The 20,525-nt window shown below is 38.8% G+C and overlaps 1 protein-coding gene across 50 annotated transcripts in view; it reads left to right on the plus strand.

Moving 5' to 3' along the window:
- SEC31A (SEC31 homolog A, COPII coat complex component) overlaps positions 1 to 20,525 on the plus strand; it is an 81,307-nt gene that overhangs the window by 22,676 nt on the left and 38,106 nt on the right. For 26 of the 50 annotated variants that reach the window (XM_082726458.1, XM_082726429.1, XM_082726443.1 and 23 more), the window contains 8 exons: positions 2,213 to 2,374; positions 2,571 to 2,723; positions 8,858 to 9,085; positions 10,119 to 10,193; positions 11,515 to 11,553; positions 12,044 to 12,121; positions 14,674 to 14,749; positions 15,183 to 15,361. In XM_082726458.1, the coding sequence (XP_082582584.1) occupies positions 2,213 to 2,374; positions 2,571 to 2,723; positions 8,858 to 9,085; positions 10,119 to 10,193; positions 11,515 to 11,553; positions 12,044 to 12,121; positions 14,674 to 14,749; positions 15,183 to 15,361 (990 nt within the window). The remainder of the gene's footprint in view (positions 1 to 2,212; positions 2,375 to 2,570; positions 2,724 to 8,857; positions 9,086 to 10,118; positions 10,194 to 11,514; positions 11,554 to 12,043; positions 12,122 to 14,673; positions 14,750 to 15,182; positions 15,362 to 20,525) is intronic. The other 24 variants (XM_082726446.1, XM_082726445.1, XM_082726468.1 and 21 more) reach the window with 2 other exon arrangements.

The following is a 20,525-nucleotide window of genomic DNA, read 5'->3' on the forward strand; positions in this document are numbered from 1 at the left end:
GGAATATTATTTAACCCTCACCTGTTTCATCCAAGAAAGTCAGCCATTGAAATAGTATTTTCGAAATTAGTAATCATCCCCTACCGTCCATTTCTTTTTTTTTTTAAGATTTTATTTATTTATTTGACAGAGATCACAAGTAGGCAGAGAGGCAGGCAGAGAGAGAGGGGGAAGAAGGCTCCCTGCTGAGCAGAGAGCCCGATGCGGGGCTCGATCCCAGGACCCTGAGATCATGCCCTGAGCCGAAGGCAGTGGCTTCACCCACTGAGCCACCCAGGCGCCCCCCTACCCCCCATTTCTAATAAAAGATGTTGACCCACACTCAGAAATACTTGGTTTGATTTATTTAATGTGTGATCTCTGGAAATCAGTGTTTTTAAAGCAGGAGTGTTCAAGGTTTGGGTCTTTTTCCTACCTTACCATTCCTGAAGAGCCTCTCTGATTTTTGGAAATGAGTTGTATGTTTTTAATTTCTCTTCTGAACTATACAGCAGGAATATACTTTATAATATTTGTCATATGTTCTATACATAGAAATTTAGATGTGGGAAATTTATTTCTTTTCAATACAAATGTTTTATAAATGTAACTTGATTGCTTTTAATCTCTTTAGATTAAATTAATGGGCAAAAAAATCTCGTTAAGTATTTTAAAAATTATTTTTCTGAGTTGAATGAATGGTTTCCGTTTGTCAGTATTTGGCAATAGACCATAGATTTTTGTTTTTTAGGTTTTATTTCTTACTTCACTTTTTTAGAATTTTATGTATTTATTAGGGAGAGCTCACACACCAGTATGGGGGAGGGGCAGAAGGAAAGACAGAAGCAGGCACCCCTCTTTGATAGGTTTTAATATATAGAAACAAGCACTTTTGTTATTTGATTTGTGGTTTCAAGTTTTCTAAAAGAAGGTAGAATCGTTCAAGTTAGGAAAGATAGGAGAAAAAAATTAAAGTAAGTTTTCCCTCATATGTTTGTGGACCAAATAATAAAATCTTAAATTTTATAATGTGCCTTTCCAAGTGAGTTCAAAATCATGGAAATTACTGTTCTAATTTTATCTGTTCTATGATTTGATAAAATGAATTTTGCTTATGATTAGTTGCATGTGCTTTGACATTAAAGCCATAAACTTTTAGTATATGCTGGAAATAAAAAGTTTATTAGATTTTTTTTACTCAAGTGTAAATTAGGAATAGAACAATGATTTAAAGAACCTGAATAATGAGTCTTATTGACCAATGTAAGCCTTAATGGTGAGTAAGCTAGGTACCTTTTTACTTAATTCTGTTTTCTTATAAAACTGAACATTTCAAATATCCCACGAAGTCAAAGTTAGTTTGACTTCTTAAAACCATAAAACCGGGGTGCCTGGGTAGCTCAGTCGGTTAAGCATCTGCCTTCAATTCAGGTCATGATCCCAGGATCCTGGATCTAGCTCCTAGTCCGGGAGGCTCCTTGCTCAGCAGGGAGTCTGCTTCCCCCACTCCCTCTGCCCTTCCCCTTGCTCGTGCTTGTGCCCTTTTTCTCTCTCAAATAAATAAAATCATTAAAAACAGACATAAAACCTATCCTCCTGTGAGCATCAGTTACCATCACACTGAGTTAGCAATAATTACTACATTGTAAAGGTTTTATATCAACCACTTGTTTACAGTTTTCTATATTTTTCTCCTTCTAAAGTGTTTATGCTAAACCTGTTTCCATTCTGCAGTAAGATAAATGATGTATACATGGTTTTGCTTGACTAAAAACCAAATTTCTCAGTGAATTCTTCCTTCTTGAGGTTATTTTTTAACTGTGGTCTTCAGATAGCCTAAATATGATTGTCTGGATCTTGGCAAGTAGCAGAGTTGGGCAGGAGACCAGACCGTTCTCTCTTAGAGTTTTTAACAAGCTGACTCTGATTTGCTCTGGTCATTCAGATGCATCTGCTACTACCACCTCAATAAAAACGGAAAAACCTTCGTTTTTAATATGTACTTATTCTAAATCTGGTCACAAGTTTGAAGAAGCATTCATTATTATCCTGACAGCTTACCATAGTGGACTCCTTTTGTACTTCAAATGAATTTTTATGATTGTTTTTCCTGGTTCAACAAACTTTCTAAAAGGGAGTGTTTCATTAAGCTGCGCATGTGGATCACACTCATTCACGTGTTTTGGGTGTCGAGTGGCTTTACTGTTTTCTGACCCTTGTTGTCGTTGCCTAGGTGTTGTATGAACTTCCCACCAACACACAGTGGTGCTTTGACATTCAGTGGTGTCCCAGAAACCCTGCTGTCTTATCAGCGGCTTCCTTTGACGGGCGGATCAGCGTGTATTCCATCATGGGTGGGAGTGCAGACGGCCTAAGGCAGAAACAAGTTGACAAGGTAATACGAAGTGTTAAGATGTTCAATTACAACACTTGAAAAATTCCATCTTGCTTAATTATTTGAAGATGACTTTATGGATCAGGGCTACTGATTAATGGGATGCTCGTGATAAAAATATGTCACGCGCATGACTTGAACACATGCAACAAAATTTTGTGTAAGTTACAAATTCTCATGTAATTATGTTTTTTAGCTTTCATCGTCCTTTGGGAATCTTGATCCCTTTGGCACAGGACAGCCCCTTCCTCCATTGCAAATTCCTCAGCAGACGGCTCAGCATAACATAGTGTTGCCTCTCAAGAAGCCACCCAAGTGGACCCGAAGGCCTGTTGGAGCTTCCTTTTCTGTAAGTGCATTCGATTCAGCACAGAGGACTTCTCTTGGTAAAGTGCTCTTAGAGGGTCACTCAGGTGGAAGAGGATTGAGATGTGTTAAGTTTTTCTCACTCAAAATGGCTTCTCAGAAAAAATGGGAACTTATCTTTTTTATTTTTACTTTAAATTGTGGTAAGATATAGATGACATAAAACTTACCATGTTAACCATTTAGAAATACACAGTTCAGTGGCATTAAGTACATTTACGTTCTCGTGCAACCTTTACACTGTCCATCCCCTTATTAAACTTCAGCATTTTTTTTCTTTTTTTCTTTGGAGGAAGGTCTATCTGTGTATTCTTCCTTCCTTTATTCCTTCCAACTTTTTTTAATTGCCAATTTCTTCTTTTTTATAGTAAAAAAACATGTAGCGTAGAATTTGCCATTTTAGAGGCGCCTGGGTGGCTCAGTCGTTAAGCGTCTTCCTTCGGCTCAGGTCATCGTCCCAGGGTCCTGGGATCCAGTCCCACATGGGGCGCCCTGCTCAGCAGGAAGCCTGCTTCTCCTACTCCCCCGCTTCTGTTCCTTCTCCCAATGTCTGTCTGTCTCTCTGTCAAATAAATAAATAAAATCTTAAAAAATGGGGTGCCTGGGTGGCTCATGGGTTAAGCCTCTGCCTTCGACTCAGGTCATGATCTCAGGTTCCTGGGATTGAGCCCCATGTCGGGCTCTCTGCTCTGCAGAGAGCACCCCCCCACCAACCTCCCTACTTATGGTCTCTTTCTGTCAAGTAAATAAATCTTTTTTAATAAAATCTTTTTTAAAAACTTGCCATTTTAACCCTTTTTAAGTGTGCAGTACAGTATGTTAACTGTATACATTTGTTGTGCAACAGATCTCCAGAACTTTTTTCCTTACAAAACTGAAACTCTTTTCCAATTAAACGACAACTGTTCTTTTTCCCTTCTCTAGCCCCTGGTAATCACATTCTACATTCCGTTTCTGAGTTTAACAACTTTAGATACCTCATATAAATGGAATCCTGTAATATCTGTCTTTTTGTGATTGTTTTGTCTCTCACAGCATAAGGGCCTCAAGGGTCATCCATGTTGCTGTGTAGGACAAGATTTCCTACTTCTAAAAGGCTGAATAATAGTCTACATTTTCTTTATGCGTTAATCCATCAATGGACATTAAGGTTGCTTCCCCCTCTTGCTAGTGTGAATAATGCTGCGGAGAACATTTGTGTGCAGTTACGTCTTTTGAGATCCTATTTTTGATTCTTTTGGATATATACACAGCAGTGGGATTACTGGATATTATGGTAATTCTGTTTTTAATTTTTTGGGGAACCTCCAAATAGTTTCCCATTTTCCCTCACCATTTTTTACTCCCATCAGCAATGCGCATGGGCTCTAATTTCTCTACATCCTCGGTAACAGTGTTATTTCCTGTTTGGTTAGATAACAGTCATCCTAATGGATATGAAATGATACCTCATTGTGGTTTGATTTGCATTTTCCTGATGAGTAGTGATGTGGAGCATCTCTTCATGTACCCGTTGGCCATTTGTATGTCATCTTTGGAGAAATGTCTGTTCAAGTCTTTTGCCCATTTTTTAAAAAATCAGGTTGTTTGGGAATTTTGTTATTGAGGTGTAGGGATTTGTTATATATTCTGAATGTTAACTCTTGACCAGATAAATGATTTGCAAATATTCTTCTCCCATTCTGTATCTTTTCTACTCCGTTGTTTGTTTCCTTTGCTGCACAGAAGCCTCACTTGTCGATTTTTGCTTTTGTTGCCCGCGCTTTTGGTGCTACGTCTATATCGTTGCCATATTAATGTCCTCGAACTTCAGCTTAAAAAACCCTGGCTGTCCTTACAAACCAGAAAGAAGAGATAAAGTTCTTTCCTAAATATTCTTACTGCGCTACTGTTTTTAAGTCTGGCCTAGAACAGTATGTTGTCCAGTGTTGGGTCACATTCTTCATTCAACCTATAGGTACAAGAAAACTTCATTTGTGCTATTATTAGTAGCTAAAGGGTATTTTTTAATAGCTAAAATGTATTTACTTACTGTATTTATTAGTGTGCCAGCCACTGTTCTAAGCATTTTACATATAGTGTAACTCATTAAATTCTCACAACTGCCTATAAAATAGCTACTCCTGTTAGCCCATGTTGTAATAGAAAGGCACAGAGGAATTAATAACCTTGCTAATCTTATAGTTACGAAGGTTTGAAGTACTTCTCCTGCCAGTCTAATCAGATGCCTGTTGTACCTAACGATGAGAGTGAGTCCCTTGGTAATAATGCCTAAAACAAAGATACTAAACTTCCATTATTTGGGGCACCTGGCTGGCTCAGTCAGTAGAGCGTGCAACTCTTGATATTAAGGTCATGAGTTCAAGCCCCACATTGGGGGGTAGATTTAAGTAGATTACTTAAAAAGATAAAAATTTTCAAAAGCTTATATTATTCATTTTCCCAGTCATCATAACAGAATTTATATACATCATAGAATTATGTATATTTAAACCTTTTTTGTAACTGAATGAATGATGTCCTCTGCAGTTCCTGTTGAGTGCTTGCTATCATTCTTCTATTAATCAGGCTCAGAAGTTCTCTTTCGACCTCTAATGTCATTCCTCAGGTCCAGACGCTGCTCTCCTTATAAATCTCTTGGGTTTAATTCTTTCTATTACTTGGCTGTTACTCTGCCTAAGTCTTCATCTTATCACACTGAACTGTTACATGACTGTAACTTGTCTGTTCCCCTAATCTATACTACATCTGTCTAGTCTGGTCTTCCTAAAATAGACCTCTGATTGTGTCACTCATAAATCCGTTCTTTGGATGTAATTAATGTTCTCATCCCTGGTGTGCACTTTTTTCTACTCTGCGGACTCCTGCTTTGGAATCTTTTCCTTTGTTTGTGACTTTCCATTTTTTTTTTTTACTGAATACTAACCATTCATCCAGTTAGTTCCTTCCTTCCCTAAGTAACTAAAACAATTATTATTATAAAACTGTGTGCAGGGGCGCCTGGGTGGCTAAGGGGGTTAAGCCTCTGCCTTCGGCTCGGGTCATGATCTCAGGGTCCTGGGATTGAGCCCCGCACGGGGCTCTCTGCTCAGCGGGGAGCCTGCTTCCCCCTCTCTCTCTTCCTACTTGTGATCTCTCTCTCTCTCTCTCTCTCTCTCTCTGTCAGATAAGCTTCTTGAGGACAGACTGTCTGTTTCTCAGGTACGTTCCAGTGCCTGAACTGGTCCCTGACAGACAGGAGATGTTCCCTTTGTATTTAAATGTCTTATGAGTGAGGAGTGACCGTCTTTCCATCCGCATTCACCCTTCTCCTCTGGCTGGTACTGGAGTATTATAAAGCTGTAAATAACACTCTTCTTTCTTACCCGTACGTGTGCAGAGCCACGTGAGAGACGGAGGCCCAGAACAGCAGCTCTAGTGCGGCCGCAGGTGCGCCGAGGCTCTAGCTCAGCCGCACAGCCTTAGCGGCCTGATAACGAGCTAGAACGTGGTCTCCAGAGAGCTGGGCCTTCTGTTTGCGGCTCTGTCCCCAGGGTCGGATTTCGTAAGCGTGTTTGTAGCTTCACCCCTGTATTAGGCGGCCTTACTCACCTAGTTACGGGCAAATCCGGTACTCTTGGCCTTCCGTTGAAGGTGCAGGCAGCAATCCACGGGGACCGTGGTCTGGGCGGGGAGACAGCTGTAAAACGTGCCGAGAGGCTGGCGTGAGTAAGCCTGCTGCGTCTCTTCCCCGAAGGATGCCAGTCAGTCCTCCCCGAGGACAGCGTGAGGGACAGAGAAAGGCTGGCGGGTTTCCTCCTCTGCTAGTTCCTCTCACAGAGTACAAGGAAAATGCCCTCTGTGGACATGAGCGGTCGAATGTCAGAGGCCCCTCCAGGGTCTTTCGGTTGCCAGTGAAGTTTTAGAAGTTTGTGTTGTCTTTAGGATTATCTTTATGAATGTAAATAATTTACCTGAACATCCGTGTCTTGATTTATCAACGTCATGTAGTACGAATTGAATCTCTTCTCTGCAGTAATGAATTAGTGCACTTATAGACTTCCTTCCAGTTTTTCCAATTTTTTCCCTTTCCAAATTTTTTACTTTTGCTAATTTTTGTAAAGTACATTGTTTTTATATTGTTAAGACTTTAAAAAATTTTTATTGTGTTCAGTACCAATATTTAAGTTCTCTTTTGGTCAGTTTGAAAAAATGATGACTAACAGGCAGCACTTACATTATTTTTTTAATGCTCCTTTCTTTTTTCCTTTTTATATGTTTTTCGGTGTAAATTCAGTTAATTGACATGGCACTCGCATTATTGTGATTATGTAGTGGTGTAATATTATTACCTAGAACCAAGTATGTGAATAAGCCTCTTGTGAAATCCTCCTGTGAAACCCAGTTTTGGTTTTGTTTCTGGGGTGGGGTTGCAGTTTTCACCAACTTCCCTAAAATGTGGGGAAACCCAGCAGTTTTGCCCTTTTGTGAAGTCTGTATCATTTGTAGTATTATCTGCTGCTCATTTAGAGCTTACAAGTGCCTGTTGTATCCAGTTTTATTCTCATGTTAAATTCCGTAAGTAGAGTGCTTAATGCTTTGTTGGTGTTTCAGTTTATGTAAAAACAATAATCCTTGTACCAAAATGACTGAGTATAAAGAACCAGATTTGGTCCTCTGTTTCCTCCTTTACCTGTATTTATTGATATATATTTATTGATATATAATGAAGATACGATGCAGATAGTAGCCGCTTACTTGCTATGTGCAAGGCAGGTATTGGGTACAAGAATGAAGTAGACACAGAACCACAGTCCCTGTGAGTAGAGGAGAGGCAGAACTTTGCACCTGCCCTCCTAGAGTTTTCCTCTGGACCTGAGAATTAAATTGATAAAGACAGACTAACAGGGGAAGAGCATACAGGCTTTCTGCACACCTGGGCTCCCGTGGGGAAATGAAAACAAACAAGTGGCAAAATCTAGTGCTTATGTACTAGGTTGGACAAAGAACGGCCGTTGTGGAAAAGTAACTCAAATAGTTAGAGAGACTAAAGGGAGGTCATGTTATTTTTTTTTTTTTTTTTTTTTTTTAAAGATTTATTTATTTGACAGAGAGAAATCACAAGTAGACAGAGAGGCAGCCAGAGAGAGAGAGAGAGAGAGAAGCAAGCTCCCCGCTGAGCAGAGAGCCCGATGCGGGACCCAATCCCAGGACCCTGGGATCATGACCTGAGCCGAAGGCAGCGGCTTAATCCACTGAGCCACCCAGGCGCCCCAGGGAGGTCATGTTATTTAAGCAGGTCTGTTGGTGCAGGTTTCTTTCCCCCTCTGGTGATAGGAATGTTTCTTCCCCCCGGTATAGAGAGGGTAGCTGTCACATGGGAGTTTGATCTCCAGCTTTTGGGAAGAAAAGAGGAGGTCAGGATGCCCTTCCTTCCTGCTGTTTTCCAGGTAGTCCTTGGCTTGGAGTAGTCCTCATGCCAGAACGCATATTTTGGAGGGGCATATTCTGCCTCCCTTTAAAGCTTGGAGCCGAGAACAGAGGGTGAGGCACATACATATAAGCTAGTAGTTGAATCGAAAGAGATCTCTAATAGGGGCGCCTGGGTGGCTCAGTGGGTTGGACCTCTGCCTTCAGCTCAGGTCATGATCTCAGGGTCCTGGGATTGAGTCCCGCTTTGGGCTCCCTGCTCAGCGGGGAGCCTGCTTACCCCCGCCCCTGCCTGCCTCTCTGCCTACTTGTGATCTCTGTCTGTCAGATAAATAAATAAAATCTTCAAAAAGAAAGAAAGAGATCTGTAATATATTGACGGCGGATATGAGGTGGAAGAGGTGGCATTTCCCCGGGCCTTGAAGAGAAGTGAAGTTGAGTATGTGCAAGTTAGTAAAACAAATAGGTGAGAAACTGTGAGGCACAGTAAATAGAACGTTTTCTCTAGAAGGCAGGTGGTGTGAAGAACAACCGTGATTGGAGGCTGGAGTCAGGTCGTGGAGTGCGGGAGACGGTATCCGCTGCTTCTATCCAGAGTGAGAGCTATTAAGGCCGTAGTTCTTTTCCATTAGCAAGCTTTTCAGTAAGCACACTTCTGGGCCATCTCCTTGTGGTCCAGACTGACTTTGTTTTTTGTTCCGTTTCCAGTTCGGAGGCAAACTGGTTACCTTTGAGAACGGCAGAGTGCAGGCCCAGCAGGGAGCTGAGCCGCACCACCACGTGTTCGTCAGTCAGGTCGTCACAGAAGAGGAGTTCCTGCGCCGGTCGGACCAGCTGCAGCAGGTCGTGCAGTCGCAGGGATTTGTCAGTTACTGTCAGAAGAAAATCGAGGCTTCTCAGACTGAGTTTGAGAAAAATGTGTGGTCCTTTCTGAAGGTAAAGTTGAGATTAAAACAGTTTCATTATCTGCAAATTTAACTCTTCCCAATTATATTCTCGTTCTGTTCTTAATTAAAGAAATTATTGCAGGCTTGTGATTTCAGGAGTTTTCTGATTTGAGATTAAAGAAACCTTATGAAGAGCACGTGACCATATTTTTATGTCAAGAGCTCTTCCCTCTCTGCTTTGAAGAGCCTAGTATGAAGTACTTTTTTAAGAAGTAAAAAACGACATGATAGTTATATTTACATGGGAGATATTTAACATTCGGCAAACCTATCTTAAAGCTCTAACACAGAGCTTAGTTTAATAAAAACGATATTTAGTTTCTTTAGTAGATCCAGTTACGGAGAATGGAACAAGAGGGAAAAGCATGGGGGAGAGGTTGGAGGCATTTCTCACTCCTTTTACCAAGTTGCATTTATGACAAAAGGAAATAGAGTTTCTGGTTGGTCATTTTGCCTCCACTGGAGTGTCTGTTTCTTGATACTAAATTTTCCAAAGAGATCTTAAATGCAGTAAGGTTAAATTCTGAAATTACAGAATTTTATATTTTGTAATCATTAATTTTGGGAAGGAGTTTTAGGACATTGAGTGTTCTGTGGAGCATTGCGTTTTGCATGCCTGTAACCATTGGACACGAGTTCGCTTGTATTTACAGAAATTATAGTTTAAAGGTAAGCTTTGGGGCACCTGGCTGGCTTAGTCAGTAGAGCATTCAACTCTTGATCTTAGGGTCGTGAGTTCAAATCCCGCAGTAGGCATGGAGCTTCCTTAAAAAGTAAAATAAAAGTAAGCTTTATTTGACAAGGGTAATTAATAACTAGTATACTACTATTAAAGAAAACTCTATGGGGGAATGTTTCTTACAGAAGCCTTCTATGTAGTAGGTATAGAAAGCTTTAGTTGGTAACAGTAGACTTTAGTAGACTTTAATTTTTATAATTTCTAATAATTCTACTTGCAGTTTGATCAGGTAATTAAAAATCTAAAGACATGTCTGTATTTCAAGATTATGTCTTCTTTAAAGGTAAACTTTGAGGATGATTCTCGGGGAAAATACCTTGAACTTCTAGGATACAGAAAAGAAGACCTAGGAAAGAAGGTAAATTTCTGGGGAAGTTAAAGGGCTGTGCTTATGCAAGTAAAATATTTATGTAGCCTAAATGTTCTTTTTATAAACTTCTGTAGAGGTAATCTCGAGTCATTCAATAAATATTTAATAAGAATTTGTTTGGTTGCCAGAGTTCCAAGTACATATCGTTAAATTCCACCTTGTACCTGGATTTAAAAGCCGCCAGGATCGCCTGGACTCCAGATTCGATTTAAAGAGCTGTGTCGTGTCAGGTAGAATTGGGCCTTGAAAGAGAAGAGGCTGTCAACTTCAGACACTGGAAGTAACACTGAGATTTTAAGAGGGTGCACAACCAGTGGCCCCTGGGGGAAGTTTTTGAGAAAAAGGGAACTGTTAGAGACCACCCCGTGTTCACTACAGCTTCCGCGGTGAAGAGCCGAGTCCTGGTCCAGATGAGCCCAGTTTTCGGCTCTCGCCATTCTTGCCTTAGGCCGCACTCCCAGACTCTGCGGTTTGTCCAGCCGACAGATAGCCAGTAAACATTTTGGAACAAGGGCGAAATATTGTCCTGAACCTGAATAAGCAAAAGTCCAACCGAGTCACTTAACATTTTAACTTAGAGAAAGATTCCCTTTTAAAAAGAGAAAGTCGTCCTCCCGTTGCACAGCTTTCTTCCCCCAGAGGGGCTTCGTTACTCCTTCCAGGGCACTGACGGGAGCAGCCCGAAAAACACTCAGCCTCTTGAAGGAAACCTTGAAGGAAGTGTTTTAGATTCTTTGCATAATTTGTCTTAGCCCTTTGTTGTTCTTGGAAAGCTACCGAGTTTTCTGTAGCATTGCTGGTTGCCGCGTGCAGGGTGGGGCGTGGCTGCTTTGTCCTCGGAGCAGGGCTGGTGCCCGGCGGGCTGAAGGTGGCACCGCACAGCCCTGCAGCTTACTGGCTGTGTCTTTGCTCACGCCTTTTGATTTTGTTGTATTTAACTTTATTATTAGTCTGGACTTCTTGGTGCTTTAACTTTTACAAGTTTGTAAGAGGTCAATGTGAAGGTTTTACTAAATGCCTAATAGCAAAAATGAGAAAATAGAATCTTCTAATAGCAGTTCTTTCCATAGTGAGTACTTGAAGGAAGTTTTTAAAATTAATTATAGTTATTTAAAAGAAAGTAGAAGAAAACATGCTTACTTTGAGCTTAGGCTTGGGTGGAATAGCAGATTCTCTACTTTCCGTAAACACACGCTCCCAATCTGAACTTTGGTGGGTTTTTGCCGGTGAAGAGGGAGAAGGAGGTGGCATGTGCTCTGGGCCTTGAACAGAGTTCCGTATAGCAGGCAAGTTGCTGTTTTCATTTCAGATCGCTGTGGCCTTGAGCAAAGTGGACGGACCGAATGCGGTAAGAAGGCCTTTAAAAATAGCTACTTCCAAAAATTTGTCTTAGGTCATAACACAGAAGGAAATGCAATTTCAGATATGTGTCTGTTTTATTGCTTTATGGTGTAAAAATAAATACTGATTGTAGGTAGTTTAATAAGTGAATTCTCATTTTAAAATAAGGTAAGTTTAGCTGGTAGAGAGTATTCCTTTCTCTTGAGGATACTTGAATTTTGCAAAAGAGGAAAAACAATATCAGTGACTGCTCAGATATTTAAGTTAAGGTCTTTGTTCCTGGGGGACATTTAATAGGAAAAAAGGAAAGGTCTTAGTAGTAACGGTTCTTTGCTTTTCCTCTAATAGTATTTCTTACGTCAGTATACCTAGTGTTGCTTCTTATAATGAAACTAGCTCTGAATGTTGTTGGTTGGGTCTTTTGTCTGTCTTAGTCACTAATATTCTTTTAATGCTACATTCTTCAACTTCCCTTGTAATTGTTTTGTGTACCAAAGGCTCTTAAAGACTCTGACCAAGTAGCACAGAGTGATGGGGAGGAGAGCCCTGCTGCCGGAGAGCAGCTCTTGGGAGAGGTACTGATTTCTTTCATTTCTCATTACACTGGGAAAGTATGTGATGCTGGTTTATCTCACATGGAAATGTGGAAAATTTGCTTAACTACTGTTCCAAAATGAATTTAGAATATATTGTTTTCTTAGAGATTTTGGGGGTAGGAGTCTATTTACTTGTTTGGGAGAAGGATTGTCTGTGAAATCTTTAGTTCTTTCACCTAGCTTCTGGAGTATATGATTTAAAATTAACAGTTGACATGAGATTGACCTAATTTGGTCAGATGGATATCAGCGCGTGAGAATGAAAAGAGATCTTGCTCAGAAATCCACGTACATTGCATGGAAAGCTGATGTTTTTTCTTGACACCTTGTATTTACAGCCTGCTAGCAGTGGCAGAGATTTCTAAATTAGTCTTGAACTTTGAATCCAGGTATAGAATTTTTCACTAAATAAACTCTCACGATTTACTGATTGTCATGAGAAATGTGACACAAGTTGTCGTTGACAATTTTTATGACAGTTAAAAAGAGTCCTTGAGCACAGAGTTGTATCATTGATTTTTTCTTCCTTTTGTTTTTCTGGGGTTTTTTTAACCATTACTAAATAATTCTGTACTTTCCTTGCTTCCTAATTATATTTCTTGGAAAATTAATTAACAAGTTCTTGTTTCTCATCTCATCTTTGACTCGTTCCTTCTTTCTGATAATGGAGATAGCCTGACTATGGAATGTTTCTTACAATCCTTAACTAAGTTATAAGAATAATTCATCAGTAAATTTAGATTTTCACAAGATAATTATTAAAAAACACTTCCCATGGAAGTAGATCTAATGTTTATTTAACCTGAGAATAAAGAATATGAGTAAAATCTTTATAAAAATTTGAACCAATTGTGGTAATACCCATACAGAATTGTGGGATGCATTCAAGGAATGTACTTTCATCTATGTACAATTAGACTAACTATGTATTATCAAGTAGAGGACCATTTGGAAATACACTTACAAATTAATAGCAGAATAGTATGTACTTAACAAAACGGTAGTCACCAGTGTGTACTTTCAGAGTATTTTAGAATAAAATTCTGTTTACCTTGATGATGCTATTTATTTATGAGACACAGTAGTTTATACATTGAAAATGCTCGGCATGTAATAACCCATTTTCTCAGCCTTGTTTTTCAGAAGTCCATGAATAAGGGTTTATTAATTGTTTCTTCAAAGACAAATTTTAAAAACTGGTTAATAAAAAAAAAAAGAAAAGGTTTTTTTAGTAAGTTAGTGAATATAATCAGATCAGTGTCTGATTTATTCATTGTGAATTTAATGTGAATAACTTCAGCTCTAAAATTTTTTTATTTAAGCTTTAAAATTCTAGAATGCTTCTCTTTAGGGAAAGAATTAAGGTTATGGTTATTCCCCTGTAATAGTATTAGCTCATTAAACATTATTTACAGATGATGCTACTCTGTGCCCTGTACTAAAATTCCCCAATCCAAAAATGCCCCAGACTTCGCATGCTAGGCATTTATATTCACATGTGTAGGTAACATGAGCAGAGAAGATAGGTATTTTATCTTGTGCCCTACAGCTATGTTTTTCTTTTCTTTTTTTTTTTTTTTTAAGATTTTATTTATTTGTTTGACAGAGATCACAACTAGGCAGAGAGGCAGGCAGAGAGAGAGGAAGGGAAGCAAGCTCCCTGCTGAGCAGAGAGCCCGATGCGGGGCTCCATCCCAGAACCCTGGAATCATGAACTGCAGATATGTTTTTCTTTAAAAATTTCTCTATAATCTCTGATAAATTTTAATTTTGTCTTCTTATGAATTTTTATACATAGAAAGCATTTAAACTATTTGCCAGCAATATGCCTTCCTTATGTTTCCTTTTTTCTAAAGAAAGAAAATATAGAATTTCTTTTTATTCAATCTTACGGGTAGTCTCAGAAGTTTATAACAGAACTATGTATCTTTTTACCACACCAACCTGCTATTGCAGGTATGACTAGTTTAAGAGAATACAAAATCTGCAATTGAATTTAAGTATATTCATATAGTCTTTTTTTTTTCCCATATAGTCTTTTATATAGCATTTGTACAAGGGCACCAGGTGGTTTTTTTTTTCAAGACTGATTCAATTAAAATAAAAAGACCTTATAACTAACCTTAATGATTGGACAGAAATTTTGAGACACAGAGGAAATTTTAGATGTATAGCATCAGGGTTCATTTAAAGTCTAAATATGGTAAAATTAGAAACATGTATTCTGCATGTCTCAAGCTTTTCTTACTTGAAGTGTCTATGAAAACAGCTTCTTCAGTAATTTCTGAGCTGCCGGTAGTAGATACATACCTTAAGGCTTTTTTTTAAACATTATTCCTGATAATCTTGTATTTTATTTATGATTGTATCATGGGAGTTAATACTTAGGAAAATCTTGGATCTGAGAACTTTTCTGGAGTAACTCGGCATGTCATCTAGCCAGTAGGTGAATAGTTGTGTGTAAATCTTGTTTGGCAGTAAATTACTCCACTTTCATTCTGGCTAAATTGTTGTCCTGTCCGTCTCTTCAGTGCATTAAGGAGGGAAAACAAGAGTCTGAATTTCTACCGTCAGCAGGAGGAACATTTAACATCTCCATCAGTGGGGGTAAGTAAGTACCTATTTCACTTTGGTTTTTAGCAATCTGAAAGCAAGTAATCCCTAAGTTTAGGTTACAAATGTTTTATCCCAAGTGGTAGAGGGTTGAAAAGAAGAACTCAGTTATTTAGTGTGTGTAATCGGTCTCTTGGAGCTAGTGATGTGTTCTGACATCTATATGATAAAAGAACTGTGTAACAGTCTCTATTATTCCCGTGTAAACAATCTGAAAAATGTGTTATTTTACCTGATTTTACTTACATGCATCTCAGTATATTTCCATAGACCTCAAAAACTTTTGTTAGAAATTAATCCACTGGTAATATTCAGAAATTAGCATTGTTTTCTCCCTTTGTGTGTGCATGCCAAAACGGACATACGTAGGATTTTCTCTTGTAACAAAAACTTTATTTAACTTGAGTGTATTATTTTCTCATTGCAGATATTGATGGTTTAATTACTCAGGCTTTGCTGACGGGTAACTTTGAGAGCGCTGTTGACCTTTGTTTACATGACAACCGCATGGCCGATGCCATTATACTGGCCATAGCAGGTGGACAAGAACTCCTGGCTCAAACGCAGAAAAAATACTTCGCAAAATCACAGAGCAAAATTACCAGGGTATGTTATTTTAAAAATAGATAAACTATAACACTTACCTAATTATAAAAGCAATACAGCCTTACTAAAGATGACTGAAATGCAGAAAACAGTCCAGAGCAAAAGACCCACTCATAGTTCCTTGCACCAGGAATAGTTATTGTTGATAGTTTGGCACTGTTACTGTTTTTATTTTTTGTACTTGTGTATGTAACTTTTTTTTTTAATTTATTTTTTATTCATTTTCGGCATAACAGTATTCATTATTTTTTCACCACACCCAGTGCTCCATGCAATCCGTGCCCTCTATAATACCCACCACCTGGTACCCCAGCCTCCCATCCTGTATGTAACTTTTTAAATGATAAGTACTTTTCATTTTTTTATTGTAGAAAAGTTGGAATATAGAAAAATTTAAAGATAGAAATGTTAATTTTAAAATTCTGATTCTTCCATCAAATTGGTATATATCCTTTGAACCTCTTTCTATGTATTTGTAGAATTTTTAAAAACAGGATCAGGACCACATATGTGTGTATGTGTGTACTTTTGCTTGTAGATATTGCCACTTACATTGTAAATGGTTTACCATTTCATTAAAGATTCTTATAAAAAATTTTTATTGCTCTATAATGTGTTTTAATAAGGATATATTATTTCTCTTAGTTTAGGCAGTTTCACATAACAAAGATAAACATCTTTGTTGTGCAAAGGGATTTTCTGTGATTTCTAATTGTTGAATGAGGCTGTAAGTCCTAGGGAAGGAATTTTTGGTGCAGAGAGTCTGAATATTTTCAAGCCCCTGCTCAACGTTGCTAGATGTATTTCTGTGAAAGTCACCTGGTGTTCAGTGCCGTCAGCACTGGTTGCTGCGGCCTCTGCTGCCTTATCTCCTGTCCCTCCCTCTTTCAGCCACACTGTCAACCTTTCATTTCCTCAGACACCCTATGTGCCCCTTTCTCCCTTGGGACCTTTTACCTTGTGTTCCCTTGCCCTGGAATGTCGTTTTTTTCTTTGCTTTTTTTGTTTGTTTGTTTGCTATAAATTCTGGTTAGTTAGCATACGATGTGATACCAGTCTCGGGGGACTCGGCGCTTCCACGCAGCCCCTGGTGCACTTCATCAGCCCCACCACCCATTCGCCCATTCCTCCCATCTGCCTGCCTCTGGTAACCAGCAGTTTGTTCTCTGTCGTTAAGAGTCTCTTGGTTTGAACCTCCCCCATTTTTCTTCCCCTTTGCTTATTGGTTTTGTTTCTTAAATTCCACATATGAGTGAAATCCTGCGGTATTTGTATTTCTCTGACTTGCTCTACACAACATAATACTCCTCAGCTCCGTCCCCATCCGTGCACCGGGCAAGATTTCATTCTTTTGAATGGCTGAGTCGTCTTCCGTTGTGTGTGTAGTCTTCCTTTTCTTTATCCCACCATCGGTCAGTGGACAGTTGGGCTCTTTCCATGATTTGGCTGTTGTGGATAATGCTGCTAAAATGTCATGGTGCATTCTCCTTTCAAATCAGTATTTTTGTTATCTTTGGGTAAATACCCAGTAGTGCCATTGCTGGGTTGGAGGGTAACCCTATTTCCAACTTTCTCAGGAACCTCCATGCTGGTTTCCAGAGTAGCTGCACTAGCTGACATTCCTGCAGACAGTGTGGAGGGCTCCCCTTTCTCCACATCCTCACCAACACCTGTTGTTTCCTGTGTTGATTTTAGCCGTTCTGACTGGTGTGAGGTGGGATCTCACTGTGGGTTTTGATCTGTATTTCCCTGGTGATGAGTGATGTTGAGCATCTTTTCATGTGTCTGTGGGCCATTTGGATGTCTTCTTTGGGAAAACGTCTGTTCATATGTTCTGCCCATTTTTTAATTGGATTATTTTGGGGGAGTTGTTGAGCTATATCAGTTCTTTATATATTTTGGGTACGAACCCTTTATCAGATATGTCATTTGCAAGTATCTTCTCCTATTCCATAGGTTGCCTTTTAGTTTTGTTGATTGTCCTTCGCTGTGCAGAAGGTTTTTATTTTGATGGAGTCGCAATAGATTATTTCTGCTTTTGTATCTCTTGCCTCAGGAGACATGTAGAAAGAAGTTGCTGCAGTCTATGTCAAAAGGGTTACAGCTTGTGTTCTCCTCTAGGATTTTTATGGTTTCCTGCTTTATATTTAGGTCTTTCATCCATATTGAATTTATTTTTGCGTATGGTGTAAAAAAGTGGCCCAGGTTCATTATTTTGCATTTTGCTGTCCAGTTTTCCCAACACCATTTGTGGAAAAGACTTTTTGTTTTTGCCATTGGATATTCTTCCCTGCTTTGTTGAAGATTAGTTGACCATATAGTTATAGGTTCATTCCTGGTTTTCTATTCTATTGATCTGTATATCTTTTTATGCCAGTACCATACATCTTGATGACTATAGCTTTGTGATATACCTTGAAGTCTGGAATTGTGATACTTTCAGCTTTGCTTTGCTTTTCAAGACTGCTTTGGCTCTTTGGGGTCTTTCGTGGTTCCATACAAATTTTAGGATTAGTGTTCTAGCTCTGTGGAAGTGCTGTTGGTATTTTGATAAGGATTACATTAAATGTATGGATTGCTTTGGGTGGTGTAGACATTTTAACAATATTTGTTCTTCCAATCCATGAGAATAGTATATCTCTCCATTTCTTTTTGTCATCTTCAGTTTCTTTCATCAGTGTTTTATAGTTTTCAGAGTACAGGTCTTTTACCTCTATAGTTAGGTTTATTCTTAAATGTATTGTATTATTTTTGGTGTAGTTGTGAATGGTATTGATTCCTTAATTTCTCTTTCTAGTACCTCAGTATTGGTGTATCGAAGTACAACCAATTTCTGTACATTGATTTTGTATCCTGTGGCTTTACTAAATTCCTGTATCAATTCTAGCATTTGGTGGAATCTTTGTTTTTTGTTTTAAGATTTTATTTGTTTATTTGACAGAGATCACAAGTAGGCAGAGAGAAGGTGGGAAGCAGGCTCCCCGCTGAGCAGAGATCCCGATGTGCGGCTCAATCCCAGGACCCTGGGATCATGACCCAAGCCAAAGGCAGAAGCTTTAACCCACTGAGCCTCCCAGGCACCCCGTCTTTGGGTTTTCTGCATAGAGTATCATGTCATCTGCAAATAGTATAAGTTTGATTTCTTCCTTGCCAATTTGGATGACTTTTATTTCTTTTTGTTGTCTGATTGCTGAGGCTAGGACTTCCAGTACTGTATTGAATAAAAGTGGTGAGAGTGGACATCCCTGTCTTGTTCCTGACCATAGAGGAAAGGCTTTTAGTTTTTCCCCATTTTGGATGATATTACTTGTGAGTTTTCATATATATGGCCTTTATTTTACTGAGGAATGTTACCTCTAAACCTACTTTATTGAGGGTTTTTAACATGAATGGATGTACCTTTTCAAATGCTTTTTTCTGCATCTGTGGAAAGGATCAAATGCTTCTTATCCTTTCTCTTACTGATGTGATATATCACATTGATTGATTTGTGAATATTGAGCCATCCTTGCAACCAGGAACAAATCCCACTTGACTGTGATGAATGACTTTTTTAATGTATTGTTCAATTCAGTTTGCTATTCTTCTTCTTTTTTTTTTTTTTTTTAAGATTTTATTTATTTACTTGACAGAGATCACAAGCAGGCAGAGAGGCAAGCAGAGAGAGATGGGGAAGCAGGATCCTTGCTGATGAGAGAGCTTGATGCAGGGCTCGATCCCAGGACCCTGGGATCATGACCTAGCCGAAGGCAGAGGCTTAACCACTGAGCCCCCCAGGCGCCCCTCTCATAATATTCTCTTATAAGTGCTTGTATTTCTGAGGTGTTGTTTGTTACTTCGTCTCTCTCATTTGTAATTTTATTTATCTGGGTCCTTTCTCTTTTTGATAAGTCTGGCTCGTGTTTTATCAGTTTTATTAATGTTTTCAAAGAACCAACTCCTGTTTTCATTGATCTGTTCTATTGCTTTTTTAAGTTTCTATATCATTGATTTCTGCTCTGATCTTTATTATTTCCTTCCTTCCTTCTGGCTTTAGGCTCCATTTCTTCTTCTAGTTTCTTCAGGTGTAAAGTTAGGTTGCTTATTTGAGATTTTTCTTGCTTCTTGAGGTAAGCCTGTATTGCTATATACTTCCCTCTTAGAACCATTTCACTGCATCCCAAAGGTCTTGGACCATTGTGTTTTCCATCTTCATTTGTTTCCACGTACTTGTTTTATTTTTTCATTTCCTGGTTGACCCATTCGGTGTTTGGTAGCATGTTATTTAACCGCCTTGTATTTGGGATTTGTGATCTTTCCAGATTTTTTTCTTGTGGCTGACTTACCGTTTAATGGCATTGTGGTTGGAAAAGGTGCATAGTATGACTTCATTCTTTTTAAATTTGTCGAGGCCTGTTTTGTGACCTCATTAATATATGACCTCTTCTGGAGAATGCTCCATGTGCACTTGAAAAGGATGTGTATTCTGCTGTTTTAGGGTGGAATGTTCTGAATATATCTGTTAAGTCTCCTCCTGCTCCTCTGCCATCTGATCCAGTGTGTCATTCCAAGCTGTTGTCTCCTTGTAGATTTTCTGTTTAGACCTGCCCATTGATGTGAGTGGGTCATTGAAGTCCCCCTCTATTTTTGTGTTATTATCAATTAGTTCTTTTATGGTTTTATTAATTGTTTCATATATTTAGGTACTCCCATATTGTGGTGCGTAAATATTGATGATTGTCACATCTTCTTGTTGGATTGGCCTCTTCATTATTAGGTAGTACTCTCCTTTGTCGCTCCTTACAATCTTTGTTTTGAAGTCGGGTCTAATAGAAGGATTGCTATTCCAGCTTTCCTTTGATGTCCATTTTTGTGACAAATGTTTCTCCACCACCACTTCAATCTGTATGTATCTTTAGGTCTAAAATGAGTCTCTTGTGTGCACTGTATAGATGCGTCTTGTTTTTTAATCCAGTCTGACACCCTGTATCTTTTAATTAAGGTGTTTAGTCCATTTACAGTCAAAGTAATTATTGATAGGTATGTACTTATTGCCATTTTATTGCTTGTTTTGTGGTTGTTCCTGGAGATTTTTCTCTGATCCTTTCTTTTCTCTTTTTCACGTTTTGCTGATTTTTTCTTCAATGATATATTTGGATTTCTTTCTCTTTATTCCTTGCATGTT

Source organism: Mustela nivalis, assembly GCF_964662115.1.
Source record: "Mustela nivalis genome assembly, chromosome: 4".
Lineage (NCBI taxonomy): Eukaryota > Metazoa > Chordata > Mammalia > Carnivora > Mustelidae > Mustela > Mustela nivalis.